We start from the raw sequence: 13,095 nt of genomic DNA, 5'->3' as shown, positions 1-13,095 counted from the left end.
TGAGAAGAGTTTTCATTATCTGAAGGTCAGTAGCCGGGTGGTTAGCGTGAGTGGTTCGTTCTGCAACCTCAATACCCGCTATGTTGGTTTTGCACGTTGAAATGTAAGACCTCGTTAATCATTAGCTCGCACAAGTTTCGACTCATGAGCATTGTTGTCGTAAGGGAGCGTCAGCTGGTTAACTGAAAAATTGATTTTAAACATATTATATTCATTTTATGCCAGAGGTCCCTACCTTCTACTTATAAAGTTAAAATGTTCTTTGTCAAGAAAAAATATATGAATTTTCACTATATCTAGCTGCTTTGTTCAATGAATTTTTTATATACAAACTCCCCTTGATATCGCAAATCGAATTGTAAATATAAAACACTCAACACTAAAGGAAAAAATTATTAGAGAATCTTATCCATTCACCAATGAGAAAAATGAAAGCTGTTTTGGATTTAATGATACTCCATGTTTATTATTGAAAGCTGATCTGGATATGCTTGTCGAATCATTCACTTACGTCATTAAAAAACTTTTGTAGAAGAGGTATTTCCAATATATTGAAATTGAGTTGAATTATTCCAGTGATCAAAACCTTGTAATGTATCTATATCCTCAAATCCAGTTTGAAACACCTCTTGAAGTGCATAGTAACTTCCCATATTTTTCTAATTATCAACCCAGTTTCAAAGCCGACAGAGCTTCAAGCAGCACAATTCATCGATTTTAAAAACTATTGCTGAAATATCTTCATGAACATAAGATTTTTTGTCATTTGATTGTGACAACCATAACAACAAGAACAAATCATTTGAAACAACAGAACGTCTCTTCGAGGTGTTCCAACAGTAATGTGGCAAAGGAAGCAACGCCAAACACTCAAATATGATGGGAGTTTCACAGGGCTCGATTCTGGTGCTATTTTTTGGTGTTATTGAAATTGGAAAGTTTGAAATGTAGGTCATTTTGTAACTTAAGCCGATGATACATCACTACTGATATCGATAAACGTGATATAGGTCTCTGCAAAATGAATTGTTCAATTTAAACTTATTGTATTTCGATACACGGAAAACTAATATTGTTAGATTTAGCACTTATCAAAATAAGTGCGAAAACCTTGACATTATTATCAACAATGAGTGTGTTGACACTAAGCAATCCTTAAAGTTTTTGAGCCTGACAGTCGACGAATCCCTTACATGGAAAGACCATTGCGAATCCCTCAAGTCTAAATTATCCTCCCTCTTTTTTCAATCTCGGATCAATTTCAAGTACAAATCAACTAGCTGACTTATATTACATATAAACGGAATCTCATCTTCGTTATGGTGTCAGATTTTGGAGAAACTTAACATCATCAAATGATATTTCTTGTGCAAAAACGTATTGTCCCTAGAATAGGTCATATGCATATTGATTATGCCACATGCTATTACTATTACTTCATCTACTATCGGAACTAAGCTGTGATGTACACATGCATGAGGCAAAAACATATGAAATTCTCTCAACCTGTTTATTACACGCTCTACACGAATTCTTAATGCTGCTATTCTTTTGGACTGCTTCACCTAATGTTTTGTACTTGCTGTAGACTTGAACACTGAAGGAGGCCGAATAAGGGAACATTTTTTATTTTCTACCAAATGAGACAAGTCTTTGAAGCCTCTGTCTGCCGTAACAGCTGTGTTTGGAGGTAAACATTCTAGATAGCCACAATTTTCTACTATAATGATGTCAGAAGCCCTTCCACCATATTCTTCTGAAAAAAAATTGACCAACCCATCTGGAGTACAAGAAATATGGTATTTCAGAATATTACATTTCTTATATTGTGACCATGACAGAGACTGGTGGATTGCATTGGACGGTTTTTCAATTTATATTTCTAAGCAATCTATAATTGAAACAACTTTAGAATACCGTGCTCTAAAAGCGATAGGTAAATTTTCAACTATGTCAAATTAACGCCCTCATTTTTTCTGCTAGAACAATTGCTGTTTTCGAAAATATTCTACTTATAGTGGCTCTGTGTATAGGCAAATTGTATAGCTAATATGTCAAATGATTCATTTAAATTTATTTTCTTCAAGGTTATTAAAATGTCAATAGTGGGAACTGGGATATTATCACTTAATAGTTTTATCAAATAGTAACTGTCTTTAGGCAGTCCTAACATCATTTTAGGCTCTTTTTCCACAGCGGTCAATGTTGCACTACGCATTACATTTTGAAATTGTCTGTCCTTGTTATCTTGAGACCAACTCGCTTCAGAAGAAGTAGTTTCTTGTTCATACTCACTAGAGATTGATGAAGATTGCGATGTAATAGATAAATCATCTGTTGGTTTTGTATCTGGGAATAACTTCCTTTTCATACCGGCAATCTGGGCGGTTTTAATAGGTGAAGTTGATGTGTTTTTAACTGGTACTAGAAGCGGTGATAATGCTACATTTTTTGTCTTAGGACCAACAGTGACAGTTTTGCTTCTATATTTTATTGTCGTTGGCTTCATTGTGTTAATTTTTGCAAAAGGCTTTTATTTTCTGTTGAGGAAACGTGAAGATGAACTAGGACCAGCTTCACAATAATTTATTTCTCTGGTGATTGGTTTAACTGCTGTATCCATAGGGTCTACACATAAGTTAGTTTTTTCCATAACTTCTCTGGGAGCAGCTTCTGATAGAGTCTCTTGAAGCAACCTAAGTCTTTGTCTTTTGAGAGCAGCCTCTCTCACAGGTTTTGGCCTATTTACTTTCTGACACTGAAATTTGTGGGGCACAATACCTTTACGTAGACGTAATGTAACAGGTACCCCTTGTTGTTTATTCATTATTTGATACTGAATGAAGTTCTCTGTATCCTTTTCTACCTAAAAATGAAGAATAACAGCAGTCAGAAAGGTTTTATATTCGAGAAGTAAATATATTAGTGTTTCAGACTATGACACTAAATATAAATATACCTATGTAAATATAAAAATACTTACATCAAAGTGATCTTCACAATAGTGTGAGAAGCTCGTTGATGACAGTTTCAGGTTCTTAAATTCGTCCCTTTTTATAGCTTTACACCACTTTAGTGGAATATTTGCATTCCTCGGCACAAGAAAAAATACTTTTTGAGGAGCAGTTTTCGTTGTTTTGTTGCATTTTGGAATTATGCAGTACTTATAAACTGATTTTCCACTACTTTCTATCTTTAATTTATTGAAATTATCAAGTAATACAATATAGAATCAACTATGTTTACTTCTCTGTGCTTTGTATCGCTTTGTTGACATGTACTTTGACGTCACATATTCCCGCCAAATGGTCGACCATTTAATTGTCAATATTTGGTATACAATTTTATAATTTTTTTATCTATTTATTCATGTTTTTGGCATTTATTTCATGTTTCCAGTATTTGTATGTATTATATAATCAATTAGAACAATTAGAAAAAAATATGCATGTGACCTATTGTTACCCTTCCTATACATACATATTGGATGTTTCTTGCATAAAGAAAAACAAAGATACATTTCTTACTATCAGTGTTACAATACAATAAAAAGATGATTTATATGTTTCTTCTGCCAGATTATAATTAATTTTCCCTACTATAAAGTATTGAAGATGATGAATGCTCTTCCTTCATCCATGAGGAATTGACAATGAAAAATTTTTCAGAAAATTAATGAAACATTTTTCTACTTCTACATACTATATACACAATGATTTTTTCATTAATGTGTTTTGTAGATAATCCTAGTTCTAAAGTAGTTAGTTGTATGTTTATTAAAGCAAGTCCTAGTTTTTATATAGTTGATGTTGAATTTTTACATTTTGTAAATATTCCTGTCAAGAAATGAAGGCAAATAAATCAAAAAAGGTTCACTATGAGCAACCTTTAAAACATTCTACAAACTTGTGACAACTGAAACCAATCAAACCAGACGAGTTTGATCAACTGACTAAGCAGTCAAAAAGGGTAAGATTTATTATTACATAAAATTACACATTAACTTGAAAACCGATACCGATAAAGTATGTACAATAAAATTATGTACAATAATAATAAATTGGGTGAGATTTCCATAGTCAGGTTCTATAACACAAAATACTTCAAATACTTTATATTATATTTACAAGGTTAAAAAACATTAGTAAAATCAATGAACAGTTTTGTGTTAACATAAAGCAGTCCCATATATATCACTGAATTCCTTCTGATTTTGTTACCTTCTCCTTATATGCTTTTTCTATATTATCCATCTCTTCAATTTGACATCTAGCTCGCTCATGAAAATTTTTCAGCGGGGGTTTGATAGCTTCAGATTCCTTCTTCAACAATTCAATTTCTTTCTTCAGTTCCATTTTCTGCTTCAAAAGGCTGTCTACAATAAAAGGATTGATATCCACTTTACCAGTGATGGGTCTCCTGAAACGCAATCTGAAAATAATATTAATATACAAAAAATATTAAACTGGTAAAAGTCCTCACCATGCTTCATTAGGTGGTGAATTGCGTTCGAGTTCTTTAAGATGGGTCAATTTAACTCCGACTTGATATTCATCCCATAACCGTTGTAAAGGTTGCTTGCAAGCAGAAGAAATTATATTGTTGAGGGATCCAAGAAGCTCTTGTGACGATTTCACTTGAAGAATGGACGTCAAACGTTCTTCACTGTAAATAAAAGTATGTCATATATTTTTCAATACTATAGCATTGTGTTATATTCACTCAAAGGCTTCAAACTGCTTTACTCTATAATCAAATAAGTTTTTATGTGCTCTCTTCCAACCTCAGACATTTGACAGAAATATTTAAGGAATTTCAACAAGTTGACTATTGAAACTCAATTTATCACTATAGCCATAACTATAAAAGTACAACTACTTTACTTTACATACTTAACCTTTGAAATGATCTAACGATATTCATTTGTGACACTAACTTGAGTGCCGAGAGAAAATAAAGATTAAAAATACAAAAGTGAGGATGCTATACATATCCTTCTATACTAGCCTAAGTAAACAGGATTTGAGTTATCAATAAAAAAAATCCTTTGTTGACTCTGAACAAACAACTTTTATATGTTGTAAACACCTTCAAATTTCCTGGACTTTCATTCAAGTGTTTCGAATCTGTATTGAAACAGCTCAGTTTTCATAATACTGGGATACGAATTGATACTCACACTTTTTGTGTGTGTCTGGTGGATACTTAATATTTAGACACCACAAAGGAATCTTCTTTGGAATTTACCGATAAAACTTTCTTTCGAACCTAAAACTCTCATTCATAATCTAGTATTATCTAACATCATCGATTAATAATTGGATGAGAATCCTTACTAAATTTCTCCATTCTATTTCCACTCATTCAATTTTGCCCACACCCTACTTTGCCAAATATTCCTCTAAAGTGGATTTTGAATTGTCAAAGAATTGATTTTCGACATCAATAATTTAAAATCCCTTCTATGCAATCTTTCAAAATAACTCCAATTACTATTAGAACTATATAAATGTATTAGTTAAAGAGGATGAACCCCAATGGAATGTATATCCATCATATTTTCAGCTGATTGAAAAAGAGGTTTACTGATAAAATATCTGATAATTCCCAAGAGTTTTCTTGATACTTCTATGCATGATCTACACATCTCTGTAAAAAGTTGATTTCGAAATTTATTGCTTTCTTCCTTTCTTTGGAGGATTTCCACATTTTTTTTGTATAATGATGGAGTTAATTCCGTTCTTAAAAAATGAATTGTTTAATTTCATCCAAGGCACAAGAAATATTCGCCATTCAAGTAAGGTTAACGATGGCGGTATGCCTGGGAGAACTTCACCATGTGGTTGGCAGAATCGAGAGATCATTGGACAACAAAGAATCTACCCTGGGTATATTCATAGATATCGAGGAAGTGTTTGATAAAACAACCTTTCCAATAATTACCCAGCAACTACACTCCAGTAATGTACCCCTGGTAGTAGGAGAATGGATACTCAAGATGCTCTCAAGTAGACCAATAAGTATTAATGTAGAAGACATCACAGTGAAAGGACTGGTTATGAGGGGATGTCAATAGGGAGGGGTCTTATCACCTCTTTTCTGGAACAGAGTTCTGGATACCCTGACTAATCACCTTAACAAAAATGGATTCTACACAATTATACGCAGATGACATAGTTATCTTGCAGACCGGCAAATTTGTAAACACACCGTGCGATAGAGCGCAGGATGGGCTCAAATTGATAGAAACATGGTGTAAGGAACACTCACTGTCGATCAATCCCAAGAAGACTGAGATGGTCCTTTTCATCAGGAGAAGTTTAACGGGCTCAAAACTCCCAAAATCTTTAAAAGCAAACTAAACTTCTCCGAAAAGGTGAGATACCTTGGTACTATCCTCGACAGGAAGCTAACATGGAACTCTCATCTATAGAGCAGAGCAAAAAGAGCATATGTGGCTTATGAGTAATGTCGGAGGACAGTGGGACGCGCATGGGGTCTTTCACCCCGTGTGGTCACCTGGATCTGCACTGCAATAATAAGACATATGTTAACGTATGGAGCCATTGCATGGGGACCGAAAGTTCTACAAGCAACGGGCATCCAAAAATTATATCAAATACAGCGACTGGTTTGTTTAACCATCACAGGAGCCATTAGAACAACACCAACCGCGGCAATGGAAATAATTACGGGTCTGACCCTTCTGGACCTGTACGTTACGGAGGTTGCGTTCATGGCCATGGTACGATTGTGCATGGCTGGTGTAAACCTCGAATTAGGAATGGGTCAATTGAGGATGGGCCTATGGCGTGAAGCGCTTACTGCGCAACCTCTGCTGCAGGCAACAAGTGTTGCAATTGAACCCAAGTTTGTGTTTAATAAACACTACAAAATACAAATTAAGCAGAACACAGTGTCAGATGCTACAAATGCAATACGCATATATACAGACGGCTCAAAAACCAAAGAAGGCTCAGGATGTGGAGTGTACTCCAGATCACTGAGCCTAAGGATTAAGTGGGGAATGGGAAGAAATACCAGCGTGGTCCAAACTGAACTGGTCGGTATCTCAATCGCCACAAAAGAAATAACCAAAAAGGAATTTCTGGCAAAAACATAACAATCTGCACTGACAGCAGACAAACCCTATTAGCCTTGAACAGACAACGTATAACCTCAGGGCTAGTACTAGAGTGTCACCAAGATCTAAACAAAGCCTCGGTAGATAATAACATTATCCTGAGGTGGGTTAAAGGGCACGACAGGAGTAAAGGTAATCGCATTGCCGACTCTTTAGCCAATGAAGCGGCTGGACTAAGAATCTTAGGACCCAGTGGCACCTACGGCCTGATGACTTCGACAATTGCGGAACTAGTTAAATGTTACACCCATGCTCAATCCTTGAAGGGATGGGATGGAATGAAAGGATGCAATCTTGCCATGATCACCTTGGGCGACCCTGGAAAGTTGGTGCCGAAGAAATATCTGGCGATGACCAGGAAAAATCTCCGCTTAACAGTAGGATTTCTGACTGGCCACTGTCAACTAAGGAAACACCTCCATAATATAAGGCTAGTGGACACACCTCTATGCAGGATGTGTGAACAGGAAGATGAAACTGACAGGCATGTCCTATGCAGGTGTCCGGAGTTATCGTCAATAAAAGAGTGTGTTCTGCGAGCCTTGGGCTACACCTGCTGATATAAAGGAGATGTCTCCCATTGACCTGTTTACCTTTCTGGAAAGGACAGGATGGACGATGACCTAGGAGGACAACTCCGCGGGAGGATGTACAATGGGTCACATGTGGCCTAAGTGATGTGGGCTTACACTCACCCTCTCTACTCTACAGATACAGAGAGATACGCCTGGGAAAACACTGCAAAGCACTGTAAACCACTCTTTGTTAAAATTAGTACAATAACTCTACCATGTTTGTTCATATACCACTAAATTGTCTATATGAGGAAAAATATTACTAATATTCCTACTTGTGGACACTCTTATGACTATCATACTAGAAATAAATATAAACTACAACAACCATTCACTAGATTATCAGTGTCACAGAAACATCCGGGATATATGGGTGTCAGGCTGTATAATGCTCTTGACGACAATATCAAATCTGCCCCTAGCTTACATTTCTTTAAAGCTAAGTTGAAAAATCATCTTGTGCTGAAAGCACACTACTCTGCTTTTAACATGTTTTCAAGTATAATGGTACTAGTAATTGTAATTAGTGCATACTTTTCTGTTTACAAGTACTATTCTTCTGTTTACAAATACTCCTTTTTGATTCTGATAGCCTAGTTTTAATTTTAATGTTAGGTTGATTTGTGTCTGTCTTTGTTAAGCACATCTGACGTGGTACCTAAGTTAGTATATTACAATGTAGGCTCCTGTATTGTAATTGACCACTTCTTCAACTAATAAATTGATTGATTGATTGAGATTCAATAGTCATGTGGATAAAAAACAGGGAGCTTGTGATGTACCAATTATTGAATACCGTAGTGCGATATGGAATCCTACATACTTCACACTCATTGATCGCTTGAACAATATTAAGAAAAAAATCAACGTATTTATATTTAGTATTAGCATTGCACCCGTGCAATATAAATTCTCCCACCAGAAATTCAAGGACATGGTGAAACAATGATGAAAGGATATTTTTGTTTTATGGACGCGCCTTTTTCCTCCGCGGCTGGCGCCCTAGTTGGAATATTTAAAAATCATTCCTTATTGCACATCAACAATATGAAAGGAACTTACATACAAAATTTCAGCCTCCGAAAATATAGCGGTAGAGAAACAGTGATGAAAAGTTGATTTTCTTATGTAAACGCGGCCCTTTTATCTCTAGGGGGCACCCCAGTTGGAATACTCAAAAATCCTTTCTTATTGTACATTTACAATATAAAATGAACCTACATATAAAATGAACCTCTATATAAAATTTCAGCCTCCAAAAATATAGCGGTACAGAGTAACAGTGGTGAAAAGGTGATTTTCATATGTATATACGCTCCTTTCACCCCCACGGGAGGCGCCTCAGTTGTAATATTAGAAACTCCTTACTTAGTGCGCATCTAAGACCTATAAAGCACCCATATACCAAATTTTATCTTCCTAGGACTTGCCAGTACGGAGGAACAGAGATGAATGGGTGAGTGCTAAGGGAGTGACTTTCGCATTTATAAGTATAGATTACATCAGGAGATGACTACAGTTTTAGTTACAACGCGTTTCGAGAGATATTATTTTTGTTATGGTATGGGAAAAGTGTTTTCAAAAGTGTTTTCGCCAAAAATTGCAAGGCATAAATAAATGAATAATCATTACATTTAGGTCAGTGAAAAGGAGCAAAAGTTCTAAAAATTTCTGATATTAATATGTTTTTTGAATGTGGCAATATTAATAAATGATTCCTCAGCACAATTGTTTTTCTACTCATTCAATCGACAGCTACGTGGAACGGTGGTTCAAATCTCACAGCCTATCAATTCTCACTGCGTATCAGTTAAACCGTGCTCATAGTCGCATGTTATAATATAAGTTCTCGTTAATCTTCAGCTCGCACAAGTTTCAACTTCTGTGGGTCGCCATTCATAGGGGGACAACAGCTGGTTAACTGATAAACACAACATTTATACTTGTGATGCACTGTTTCGAACCTTTGGTGTAGTAATGAACATTACTGGAGTTTTTTCCCAACACCAAACCGTTATTTTAATGCCTCGACACGTGTTTCGATCACCAAGTGATCATCTTCAAGAGGAAAATCGAACTGATATAGAAAATTTCAGTTCTCATTTTTCATAAAATTTATAGATTTCTTAGAGTAAGAGCATATATATTCGAGGCATCTAGTTTCAAAATCAGATACACAAAATTGTTAATGATACTGACGAAAAATAATTTTTTACATCATGAAAATTCCTTTAAAAGAGCTGTAAATTATCTACAATATTTCTATGGTTTATAAAGGCTTGAAAAAGTATTTGTTTTCATTGAAAAACAGCTATTTTATCAGTTTATTTTGTTTTCTGTGGTTTTAATTGAGTTTGAAACTAGACGCCTTATTTGTCCTTTGTTGATATCTGTAATACTTCAAACAAAATATCTTTTTTTGCCAATAGAATCAACTTAGAATTTTTTGACTACATTAATTTCACTATCTCTTGTTTCAAAATATATTAATACCGATTATGTAGTCTGTCTTGCATATGAAAACTGTTTGTCAATAAAGCAAAGTATTATCAGAATTGCATTATTTTCCCCACATATGAGTAAGTATGTAGGTACCATTGAATTTTTTTAACAATTTCTTTTCCCAATTAATAATTAACGTTTATACTGAGGAAAAAATTATAATAAAAAAAGAACATTAAGAGAGTTTAACCAATTCACTTAAATACAAAATTTATGAAAACTATAAAATATTGATAATAATACTCTTAATAATATAAGTTTATAAAAGGTGATGAAAATAAATGATGATTTTCTAATAATTTAAATATATGTGTTATGTTAGCAAAGTTATCAAGCAGAATATACTTGTTATTTCTTCTGAACAAAAGGTTAATTTTTAGTTCGAAGCAGACATTCCTCTATTATAACCGTAAGTGTCATCATACCCCTTTTATCGCCACCCTTAGAATTTGAATTAGGAACAGTACTAAGTGTGACATATCATTAAAAATGTAATTATGGTTTTCATTCATGTAACTTAATGCCAAGTAACTTTTCATTCTGGAGACCTCTTTAGTGAAAAACAATTTTTACAAGTAACTCCAGAAATGCTCCAGAATGCCCGATGTTTAAGACTAACTTATACTCATATATATAGTTAGTGGAGAATCTACTGTGAATTGATGTAGTTTGAAATTATTGAAATCATGCACAGTTTTATATTTTTTGGGTTCATACAATTAACATTTTTTCAATTTCTTTGACTTGTTCACATTCTCTTTCAAATGGAGTAGTTTGATAAACATAACAGTTGTTATTTCTATAAGAGGGGACCAAAATGTAAAAGTTACTTAATGAACAGTCACATGAATGAATTACTTACAAATTCAACTTTTAACTATGTTTTGGTACTTTCCCTATTCAAATTCTAAGGGAGGGGAGATATTACAGTCTCAATTATGATAGAAAAATGTCCCCTTGAATTAAAAATCAACCTGTATAAAAAAGAAAAGTACTGGTCGAAAGATAGACCTTTCTGAAACTATATAGTATAATTGTTCTTCCTCCACCTATTCCAAACATATAACAAATTATTTGTTGTACAAATAATTTTGAAACCATTTGTGTTCAGAACCTCTGATACCTAAATTGAGTAAAATATTCAAGAGAATTCTCTAATTTACCTAATCAAACAATTTTACAGATACACAGATACTCATACTTGTGTGAAATTGTATGTTATCTATTATTAACGTGTATCTGATGTTAAAGCTCATGTTCATATGAATTTATCTCACCAACATAAGTATATTAGGTTGTCCTACTTGAAATTTATAAATACTAATAATCAAATGTTATTTCTGAGAGCAAAGCATAAATATTTCCTTTTCGAGTTTAAATCGATTTGAAATTTTTGAAAAATGTCAAATATAGTACATAACAGTGTATTTAACACTGTTTTTAAAATCCATACAGACTTTTTTACAAAATTTTTATAATTTTGATTCATCGAAAAATTCAAACAATCTGGAGGGCATAACTTTTTCAAATCTGTAAAAAAAATCAAAACTGAAATAGGTCTATAATTGACCATTTGATATTTTTTGAAAATTGTTTTGCTCCAGCAATTTTCATTTCACCAGGTTCTAGACTAGTGTATATTAATTCAAAACACTATTCATGAAGTTCTGCTTGATTTTCCATGAACAATTCACATACCTTGGCATTTCTGACTGTTCTTTTCCATCGGCGATTAGCAGAAAGCGAAATCAGGCCGGGACTGGTGCAATATGATAGATAAAACATAATTGCACTAATCCCAACCCAACTCCACATTCCACAATGTTTTGCTAGACCTAATTCAGCAAACAATGGCAGATTTTAGCCCTACATTCGTTGCCTAATGATCGAGAACGAAATAAACGTAGGTGTCCAAATGAAGACGAAAAGCCGTTACAAAGAATTTCAACAAAGAACAGAACAGGGCAATGACATTTTCTTACCTGACCCCTGAGGGTATGTCTTCCGCTATCCTGAGTAGACTTTTTAGGCAGTCGTCAGCGTATGAATTTTGCGAAGCCATTGCAGTTTTCCACTTTGTTGTCGATACAGTGAACAATTATCAAACGTATCGAGGACGTTAGGTCGTAAACAAACTTTACAAAACAAATAGAAAACAGGAAACATCTACAACTTTTGAAAAAAGTCGTTGACGAATCTTTGACATTTGACGATTTGATTCGACTTAGATCGTATCGCCATCTGACGACCAATTGTGAAAGATGTACAAGTTTTCATTTTCGACATATGTACATTCAAGAAGATTGGACTACTCATCGCCAGATAACCCTCAGAATCGGCATGGATTAATTTCGTCGAAAGGATGTCCTAGTTTCTTAAAATTTATTGACAAGCCATCTTGTCATGAGAAATGCTTTTCCACAAATGATTGTCAAGAAAAGGAACACTTTTTATTATAGACTTATATTTTTGTCACTGACTCTTTGAACCATTACCATCTTGGCATAAAACAAAAAGTAATTTTAAATGGTTCTTATACGCAGCAAGAGGCCTTTTAACAAGAGTGAAGCAAATAATATTTCTTGCTTTATTTATTTGATAAGTAAGGTCTATTAGTATATTATGATTGTTAATTATCATATATTGGAAAATACATCACATCACTTAAAAGCTAGTTTTATCCGTCTCATAAACACATATATTCTGACTAGAAACAGGCGCATATTCTTGCTTGAAGATATGGAAACTTAGGCGATGACAAAATTTCAAATTTAAATAATATATTATGAAACAATGCTGAAAAATAAAACATCTTAGATGAAGAGATGCATATGAAGTGGAGCTGCAATATTTTCCAAGTTATGTAGGTGAAAC

At 34.1% G+C, this 13,095-nt stretch overlaps 1 protein-coding gene across 3 annotated transcripts; it reads right to left on the bottom strand.

Moving 5' to 3' along the window:
* Positions 1-4,106: 4,106 nt before the first annotated feature.
* LOC111505274 (uncharacterized) lies at positions 4,107-12,443 on the bottom strand. 3 transcript variants are annotated; one of them, XM_023160051.2, is made up of 3 exons: positions 12,204-12,443; positions 4,483-4,665; positions 4,107-4,419 (listed from the first exon to the last, which is right to left on the bottom strand). In XM_023160051.2, the coding sequence occupies exons 1-3, from the start codon at positions 12,281-12,283 to the stop codon at positions 4,194-4,196; spliced, it is 489 nt and encodes a 162-aa protein (XP_023015819.2). In that variant the 5' UTR covers positions 12,284-12,443; the 3' UTR covers positions 4,107-4,193. The 3 variants fall into 3 exon arrangements, with proteins under 3 accessions (XP_023015819.2, XP_074035891.1, XP_023015820.2); XM_074179790.1 differs by lacking the exon at positions 12,204-12,443 and adding an exon at positions 11,920-12,055; XM_023160052.2 differs by lacking the exon at positions 12,204-12,443 and adding an exon at positions 4,898-4,938.
* Positions 12,444-13,095: the final 652 nt, after the last annotated feature.

This window comes from Leptinotarsa decemlineata, unplaced genomic scaffold, assembly GCF_025532065.1.
Source record: "Leptinotarsa decemlineata unplaced genomic scaffold, Ldec_3_MD MMD2_tig00026282_RagTag_RagTag, whole genome shotgun sequence".
NCBI lineage: Eukaryota > Metazoa > Arthropoda > Insecta > Coleoptera > Chrysomelidae > Leptinotarsa > Leptinotarsa decemlineata.
This window is presented reverse-complemented; position numbering and strand designations above follow the sequence as displayed.